Source organism: Macrobrachium nipponense, chromosome 12 (genome assembly GCF_015104395.2).
Source record: "Macrobrachium nipponense isolate FS-2020 chromosome 12, ASM1510439v2, whole genome shotgun sequence".
NCBI lineage: Eukaryota > Metazoa > Arthropoda > Malacostraca > Decapoda > Palaemonidae > Macrobrachium > Macrobrachium nipponense.
Window position 1 is genome coordinate 58576490 of NC_087205.1, and position 9671 is coordinate 58586160.

A 9671-nucleotide genomic window follows, 5' to 3' on the forward strand; every position below is an offset into this window, starting at 1 on the left:
GAAACAACACCGATTAGCAACATTCAGTAGTCAATATTTACAGTTGTGAGTGCCCCTAGCAAAAAAATAAGGGGCACGTCACCATAAGTAGGCTTTAGGCAGCTAAGGCTGAGGAACCCAAATGAACATGACGGTAAGGTTAGGTGCATTGTTAATGAGGCAGGCAGAAAGGAGATATGGATCTTCTACTACAACTACTGTGCAGTGTCAGGGGAAACAATGTTTCCCGCTGCCACTGCCGGAAATTTAAGAGATTCCAAGGACTTTAAATAATGACGTCTAAAAACTGTCGGGGATTTCCAGCCCGTGTACTTCTTCAAGTCATCGAAATTCATATGCTGGAAATAATTAATAGAGGTGGCTACTGCCCTGATGTCATGGGCTTTAGGGAATGAATCAGGACTAGCTTGTTTGATAAAGTATAGGATTTGTTGTCTAATCCCTTTTATTGAAATAGTACCACCTTTTTCCCTCATAAAGAGGGGGCCTGAGGATCTGGAAGATGTCCTGGACAGATAAGCTCTTAAGGTCATCACCGGACAAAGAGAAAGGTCTTGTGGAAGAGGGAGGACCTTCCAAGGGGCCCATCTCATTAAGGGATCCTCATTCTTTGCCAGAAAACTACGATCTGGAGATAGTAAGACTTCTCCTGAAGGGAGGAATTCTACATGTCCAGAAACTCTGGAAAGGGCCGACAGTTCTGATATTCTGGCTCCTGAGGCCAAGCTTAGTAGAAATAAAGTCTTCCTCAGTAGCATTAGATAAGTACATGAATCGTTGTCAGTATCTGAAGCCAGTTTGAGAACGTCATTCAAGAACCATGAGACTGAACTAGGACTTTCTGAGGGTCTGAGCCTAGCACAGGCTTTAGGAATAGACGTAAAGTAAGAGTCAGTTAAGTCTATCTTAAAGCCAAACTGGAAGATTTTTTTTAAAGCTGACTTATTAGTGGTAATAGTACTAGCTGCTAAGCCTTTTTTGAACAAAGACCTGAAAAAGGATATAGCTATATTAACTGTCATGGTTCAAGTGTTTGTTTCCTTCAGGAAATTTGCCAGTTTCTTTACAGCAGCATCATACTGACGTAAAGTTGATTCCCTCTTATCTGATTCTAAGAAAAGAATATTCTGGGGATCAATATTTGCATCTCTCTTAGTCGCAAACTTCATGAAGTCCATAAAGTTAGGGTTTTGAGAATTCCTAAGGAAGCGAACACAGTCCTCATTTGTACTGACTGGGATAGCCTGGGATTGGGAATCCGTCGAGGTCGGAGACCCAATTCCAGGAGCAGAGGATACCAGTTGCTCTTGGGCCAATCTGGGGCTACTAGAGCTACTTGTCCCTTGACCGTCCTGAGTTTGCTCAGGACTTTCAACAGAAGATTCACTGGAGGAAAGATGTATATCTTCCTCCATTGATTCCAATCTATGGACATGGCGTCTATGGCATAAGCCAGAGGGTCCAGGTTGGGGGCCAACATGGCAAGGGAGCTTGTGGTTTGCTTGGGATGCGAAAAGATCTACTTGGAGACCTGGGACCATCTGGCATATCCACTGGAATGAGCGCTTGTCCAGGGACCACTCTGATTCTAGAGGAACTGATCGAGACAGAGCGTCTGCTATCACGTTCCTTACTCCCGCTAGATGGGTGGAGGATAGATGCCATTTGTACTTGGTTGCTAGAGAGAAAATGGCTATCATGACATGGTTCACATGTTTTGATTTGGATCCTCCCCTGTTGATGCAGTGTACCACTACTGCGCTGTCCAAAACCAGCTTTCTATGGGAATTCTTGGCTGGTAGAAGCCTCTTCAGAGTGAGGAATACTGCCATTGCTTCCAATACGTTTATGTGAAGCTGGCGGAACTGAGGTGACCAAGTTCCTTGAACCTTCTTGAACTGAGAATAACCTCCCCACCCGCTCAGAGAGGCGTCCGTATGGATAACCAACGCCGGAGGAGGGAACTGGAGAGGAACTGATTTGGACAGGTTCTTGGTCTCCGCCCACAGGACAGGAGACGATTTGCGAAGAATCGGCGGGATTACTGGCAACTTTTTTCGAAGAATCGGCGGGATTACTGGCAACTTTTCTCGAGATTTGACATTTGCTCTTGAGCACCAAACTCGATTTATATCCTTCAGTTTTGCTTTTAACAGAACATCTGTTACTGATGCAAATTGGAGGGAACCTAGGATACTTTCCTGGTTTCTCCTTGACGTTTGTTTGCATCTGAGGAATTGCCTTATTGACTTGGCTATTTCTTTCCTTTTTACCAGTGGAATTGACAGAGTGTGGGAGTTCAGATCCCATTGAATGCCGAGCCACTGAAAACGAGACTCCGGCGTAAGCCTGGACTTGGTCTTGTTTATTTGGAACCCCAGATGTTCCAGAAATTGAATTACTTTGCCTGTGGCTTTGAGGCATTCCTTGACGGTTGTTGCCCAAATGAGCCAATCGTCGAGGTACGCTACTACCTTTATCCCTTGTGATCTCAGTTGTTGGACTACTACTTCCACTATTTTCGTGAAGACCCTGGGGGCTACGTTCAGCCCGAAGGGCATCACTTTGAAAGAGAATGCCTGGTCTCCCAACCTGAAGCCTAGATATGGGCGGAAGTGTCTCGCGACTGGGATATGATAGTATGCGTCTGTAAGATCGATAGAGGTGGTGACGGCCCCACGGGGAAGTAAGGTCCGCACCTGCGAGATAGTCAGCATTTTGAACTTGTCGCAACGAATGAATAAGTTTAGACGGGACAAGTCTTAGATTATTCTTCGTTTTGTTGAGCCTTTCTTTGGCACGCTGAATAAGCGTCCTTGAAACTTTAAGTGATTGACTCTTGATACTACTCCTTTCTGAAGGAGTTCTTGCGCATACTCTGTCAATTCCTTTGTTGGTAGTTGAAGGAATGATTTGGATGGAGGAGGACCTTTGATCCAACTCCACCCCAGCCCTTTGGACACAATTCTCTGTGCCCAACTGCTGAATCCCCACCTGTGACGGAAGAGGAACAGCCTCCCTCCTACCTGAGGGTTCTCAGTGTGGCTGTGCAGGATGTGCTCCGTGTCCTGGCTTTCAAATACAGGGTTGAAAGCTGGGGAAACAGCGTAGGAGGTTGAGGGCTGGCTTTGGGGAGTCAACAGGAGGATGGGCTGGTTTTGACCTTTAGAAGTCGACGGTTGCAAAGGTTGTGAAACTGGGACTGCTTGCACAAATTGTTGCTGTTGCTGTGTTTGGAAGGACGGGAACTTCCTAGATTTCTTCAGCTTCTTGGAGCTAGAAGGAGTGCTTTCCGGCTTTCTTTTGGTGGAAAGACCCCAGCGGATCTTAAGGCTCTGGTTGAGCCTGGTCGCCTCGTGCTGTACTTCGTTCACAGCAGCTTCGGGGAAGAGGTCAGCTCCCCAGATTGTAGACGACAGCAACTTATTTGGCTCATGCCGAATCGTAGCTTCCTGCAGGACATGTTTCCTGCAGTTCCGTCTTGCTACTACAAACTTGTACAGATCCAACTGTACGGTCTGTGTTTGCGCTTTTGCCAAGAGCTTAAACAGAGGCTCTGTACCATAAGTCATGGCGGCAACCTCTGTCATCACCAAGGCGTTAAACGTCCTCCCTAACCTAGTCCTTGCTTCAAATTCGGCTTGGATTAGGTTATCTGGCAACCTCGGAAGTCTCTCGCCGAACTGATCGATGGCACAGTCTGGCTTGAGTTTCCCAACGGTGAAGGTTGCCGGAAGGTCCGCCCAGAGGTCCCCAAAGGCTGGGAAGAGTGGGGACGTTGGATCCGACTCCCTCAGCTGAGGGAGAGGTTCATCCTTCATTGCGGCCTGAATGGTCATTTCAGCAATCTTTGTTGTGAAGGGGAGTGGTGCCTCATCCTCCGTCGCAAAGATTGTGAAGGGGCTCTTGAATGCCTGGAGCTTGGTATTAGTACAATCCCAATCTTCCAGGCACCTCACCCATTCCCTCTGAGCCTGCTCCCGGCTGTAGATCACAGTCTCTTTAGGGATCTTATCTTCCCTATTGAGAGCTGCTTCCGTCAACCTAGCGTAACCAAAGAAAGGTGGTTGTAGGCCGGCGGGGTGGAACTCGAAGTCCTCGATACGACGAGTTCTGCAGTCCGGGATAGAAATCATTCCATCCTTGAAGGGTGCGAAGGCTGCTACCCTCCAAGGATTGCTCATGGTGAAAGGGGGAAGGGAGTTATAGTCAGGCATCGGAGGTATTGCGGCGCCTGCTAGAGGAAGAACTGCTGGAGGATTCTGACTAAGACCAGCCAGCCGGTTCTTCTGGTCCGTCAGCTGATCCGAGATGTTCTGGATCGACTGGCCGGACTGTGCAAACGAGGTGGAGATCTGGGCGAGCATTTCATCGAACCTAGTGTTCATCATCGTCCCTACTATGTTCCCCACCTGTTGCATGACCCCTGCTGTAAAGGAGACAGGATCGAAGGGACCAGAGGTACTGGTCTCAGCAGGGGTCTCCGGACAAGCTCCGGTAGAAGAGGAAGGTACTGGCTCGGCGGGAACACGGGCCTTCTCTTTAGAGGATTTACCTCTTGACCCTTTAGTGTGCGAAGATGAAGAAGAAGTCTTCGCTTTCTCTGCTCCGGGATGGTGAGCCGGAGACTTATGAGAAGAAGAGGCCGAAGTCTTCTTGGAAGACGACCTCTCTACGGTCTTCTGCTCCCGTTGTCCCTTTACTTTGGGAACAACTGAGGCAGCAGACGCCTTGGCCGGAATATCTGATTCCGTGAAGCCTTGAAAAGAAGAAGAGGAAGCTAAAGGGGAAGAAGATCCAGAAGCGCCCAAGGGAAGCCCTTGAGCGCCCAACAAACCTACCTCAACTAACAACTCACCCCCTCCTACCGTCATGGGTTCTACGTTTAGATCCAGTGTCGCAATGTCTGCCGCAATATCCGGAGCTCCCCCCTCCATCAAGGCCTGCTCCACCTGGAGTTGAATGGCAGTGATAGCCAGAGCTGCCGCAGCGGGGTCGACGTAGCCGGTCGACCTGCCCCCTGGGAAGATCCGGACAGCCATGCCCTTGTCGAGGATGTATGGCTGCCCCTTCGGCGCGTTTTTGCCGAAGCCACCTACCCAGGCTTTCAGGGTGGCCGACGCGGCGTCCTTAACGGCGGCAGCCTGAAACAAAGGGTCATTGTAGTCCTTACAACGAAGCCCCGGAGATGTATCATTAACATATAAAACTGATAATTGAACTATAGCAGTATTGAACATGATATTTCTGATAGTATATATCCAGGAAATACTATACCTACACTGGTATATACTTACTCCATCCGAAAACTGTTCCACCAGCTCGTAGCAGATGGAGCAGGCTTCGTGGTGCCACACGATCAGATCTTTGTGTCATACGGCGCAGGGAGCGTGGGTCCGGCAGACCTTGTGCCCACAAGGGTCCTGAAGGATGGGATTACAGCCAGCATCCTGACAGTTGGTAGCCTGTAAGTGAACAGATACATAAGTATCACAGGACCACTCATATATGATGCTCCGCTGCATGCCGGAGTAGAATAAAATTTTTGGGCATAATCCTCTCCTGTAATCCGTGTGAGGGAGTCCGTGGACCCAGTAAACTGGTTTGAAAAACTCCGGTATACACCGGAGCGAAGATTTCCATCAAGCCAGATACCTACTCATACACCTATAGTACACCGAGGTTTCAGGAGGGTATGACACACCGGAGAACGTGAGAAGATTATCCATAAGAATAAATTAAGACTAAACAAAACAGTCAAAAATATAATAGGAGCTTAGCTCCGCCGTAGGACCCTTCCGCCAACCCACGGAATGCCCGGATGGTAAGCGGGCGTCCCGCCAGAAAACGAAAGAGACTACGGTCACAAACAGGGGAAGCATGTAAGGTCTACACCGAATTCCCCCTCCCCCCGAATAGCTGGTGGAGACAGCTATACATCTAAAGGTAAAGAAGGGGGGAGAGGGGAACCGGAGAGCAAAACAGAACGCCTGAGAAGAACCGATGCGAACTGGTGGGGTGGCCAACCCCACCCGAACACACCGGGACCTCCCCAAAGCTCAAAGAAAACGAGACCGGTCCGACAGGACCCCCCGTAAGTCCATAACTCCCATATCCTCCCTGATAGGGAGGAAGAGGGGAGGGGTGCCCGGATGGTTGCCATGGCGACTGTGAGCGAGGGAGGACTAACCCTCCCTCCTCGTGGGAAGAAGGGAAGGGGGGACAGGGACTAGGGCGATCAGTGGCTCGACGCGAGCGCAGGTGGACCACGAGGCGATAATGCAACAAAACATAGCTTTGGTCGAGCTGACCACGCAAGCACAAGTGGACCACAAGGCGATAATGCAACAAAACTAGCCTAGGCCAAACTAATCGCCCTTAACATGCAACCCATAAATAAATACATCGTAATAAAGAAAGAGAAAGGAAATCACTAGTGGGAGAGAAAGAGGGACGTCCAGGAGAAGTAGGCTAGTTTCCCCGAAAGAAAACAAGCGAACTACTCAAGAGCTGGCCTCTGCCGACGTGGAAAGGAGGGCGACGGCCAGGATGGCTGGACTAAGGAATAACATAGAAGTGTATTCATAATCACCCACACGCCTAAACACCTAGACAAAGGGACATGCATGCATGAACACTAATCTAAGGCACAGGCAAAGGATTTCCGAATAGTATGATGTAAAGCAATAGAATAAGTGGGAACTTCTGTACCACGTGAGAATAACTCATATAAGAGTAAATATACACACGGAATAGATACCACGGTATGGGAGACCGAGGTAGCTACCTACATGGAGGCGGAAGCCCGGCAAGGCGGAGCCATGCACCAAGACCAGGAGACTATTATCGGACCTAAAAAAACGGTAAAAACAGCTCCTGGCTGACAAAAAGAAGTGTATAACCTTTCGGGGTACTTAACTTAGCTGCGGCGATAGCTTGCAGTTCCATTTTAGGCATAAAATCCAAAGGAAAGCACAAAAAACACAGAGCAAAGAGTAGCACGTGCGTCCAGAAGTTCGCTAACGAAAAGGATGACCACCAGGAGCGCTGCGGTCGGCGTCGTAAGTAGAGTAGTAGTAGTTGCCGGTGCCGGCCGTGTATCAGCTCTCTCAGGAGGGGGATTTTGATGTAGGAGAATTCTAAATGACAAGAGGTTAGTGGTAGTGGTCTCACTCGCCCCAGCTACATACAGACACCCTCTTTTTATTTAGGGTGAGCGAGTCAGTTATTCTGACATCCCCCTATTTTTATTTTTTCTCTGGTAATGTTAGTATTATTTACCTAGAAATAATGAACTTAAGGGATTATTTCACGACGCGACACGAACTGAGCCCAGAAAGGCTAATTTTAGGCATGACAAGACGACTGCTATTCAGGATGGTAATTTTGACCTACCTGTTTCTGTACCGGAGATGTCTCATATTCCTTCCCCATTCTTAACTCCCTCGTTGATGCCCCCAATGCCACTGCCGATTTAGAGTTAAAGTTATAGTCAAAATTCAGCTGTAAATTTAATATCATTGAATGAGATGGTCTAATACAGTATAGTAATCAAGAATAAATCTTTAAGGCCAGCATTTTAAGATTTAAGAATTTTAACTTGTTAGTTGGGTTAAACCTATTTGATTATACTTTGATAATCTCCTATAGCTACATTCTTATTTTTTCCCAAATTTTAATCGCTTGTCATTTGTCAAAGGCCTGTCACACATAAGATTTTTAAAAAATCAACACAAAATTCTAAAGAAACAAAAAAACAACCACCATGCAAAGGCAATGACTTATTGAATGGTTGGAAATCTAACTCAGGGACACTAGAACTCTGTTTGAGACTATTGACTAAACAGATTGATAGCAGTCCAGTTAATTGAAAAGATTTTATTTATAATTGCTGTAACATCATGGTCCTGTTTTGGATAAAATTTACATGTATTGTTTTTAAAGTTGATTTGATTATACTTTGATAATCTCCTATAGCTACATTCTTATTTTTTCCCAAATTTTAATCGCTTGTCATTTGTCAAAGGCCTGTCACACATAAGATTTTTAAAGAAATCAACACAACATTCTAAAGAAACAAAAAAACAACCACCATGCAAAGGCAATGACTTATTGAATGGTTGGAAATCTAACTCAGGGACACTAGAACTCTGTTTGAGACTATTGACTAAACAGATTGATAGCAGTCCAGTTAATTGAAAAGATTTTATTTATAATTGTCGTAACATCATGGTCCTGTTTTGGATAAAATTTACATGTATTGTTTTTAAAGTTGTCTGAGAAATTCAAAGATGAAGTCATGGAAAAATAACAGTAATTGTCTATGACTAGGTTATAATAATAATATAATGATGGTAATGAAAGGTAGTTAATTACGGCAAGCATATTTTGAAAAAAATATATAATAGAATCAAATATATAATGTATCAACAAATGTTTCACATTAATAATGTACTTTATGTTTTTCAGGTTTATGGTTATAATCCTCTCCTAAATACTCAGTACAGGGTTGATTCGGTACTTTTCAAGACTAGACTCCCACATGACAAGCAAAAGTGTTTCAAGTTTATTTAGTGAATAATTTGTTTTAGTATTTTAAACTGTAACATGTTTTGGGATCATTTCATTGCCAAGTCACATAAGGTTGGATCTCAGGCAATTAGATGTTTTCACTCATCGAGTTGTGTTTTAGAATAGCCGGTGGGTGCTGAAAATACATTAATTTATTAAGCTCTATTTAATTCTTCAAAGTTAATAGGTCATTATATTTTAAAATGTTTCAAATTTGAATTGGCATTCACAAAATAGGCCACTGTGTTTATCATAATTACATAAGCATGAAATATAAATTTGCCATCATAAAATTAAGTAAAGTGCAATATTCCAGAATTTGATTATGTTGAATTGTTACTCTCTTACAGTAAAGGGAAGAATAAAAAGAGGGAAATGGAGAAGCATTTATTAGAGGAGTTTTTACTGTTGAAGTCTGCATTTAGTACTTGTTGATCATAAACCTTTTAGAAAATAAATGGTTTTAATAAAATATTGTGTAATGTTTGTACATAATTGTACTGTTCTTGATGATAGTGAGGTTTAAAAGTACATCTAATAGGTAATGTATTGTTACTGTATATAAATCATTATATATATTTATATTTTTAATCTTTGTTGTGTATGTGATAATTAGAAATTTATAATGAGCAATGGGTGAGGTATTCCAGATTTTTTATTTTCAGTTTGTAAATGGCAGTGGGCGATGCATTTCAGACCTTTTTTTTAGATTTTTGCTCTGATGTTTAAAGCATTTAATCCATGGAAAAGATTTAAACTTAAGAGATTTTTAGGTATTGGAAGAAAGCATAGCAAATTTTAAGAATTAAATTGATCATAAAATGCAAGCTTTAAAAATCCCGAGTGAGTATTATTTGTTAGTATGAATGGTGTTTTGATGTCAAAGTATAAATTGTAATGAGATGAATTTGGTTAACTGTTCATTAATTTTGTTTGGATTTGTTGTCCATATCTGCTTTATGGCAGGTAATTAAAAAACTAAGTTACACTGCTAGTTTAGTACATTAATCAAAATGACAGTACTGTACTATTTTATTTAAAAATGAAATACAGTTCAGTATTGATTGGACTTTTGATTTTTTACTAAACAAAAGTTTGAC

At 44.0% G+C, this 9671-nt stretch overlaps 1 protein-coding gene across 1 annotated transcript in view; it reads left to right on the forward strand.

Moving 5' to 3' along the window:
• LOC135224548 (exostosin-3-like) overlaps positions 1-9671 on the forward strand; it is a 247063-nt gene that overhangs the window by 237184 nt on the left and 208 nt on the right. Inside the window, exon 11 of the mRNA XM_064263646.1 lies at positions 8470-9671. This exon is cut by the window's right edge and continues 208 nt beyond it. Coding sequence (XP_064119716.1) covers positions 8470-8574 — 105 coding nt within the window. The 3' untranslated portion in view covers positions 8575-9671. The remainder of the gene's footprint in view (positions 1-8469) is intronic.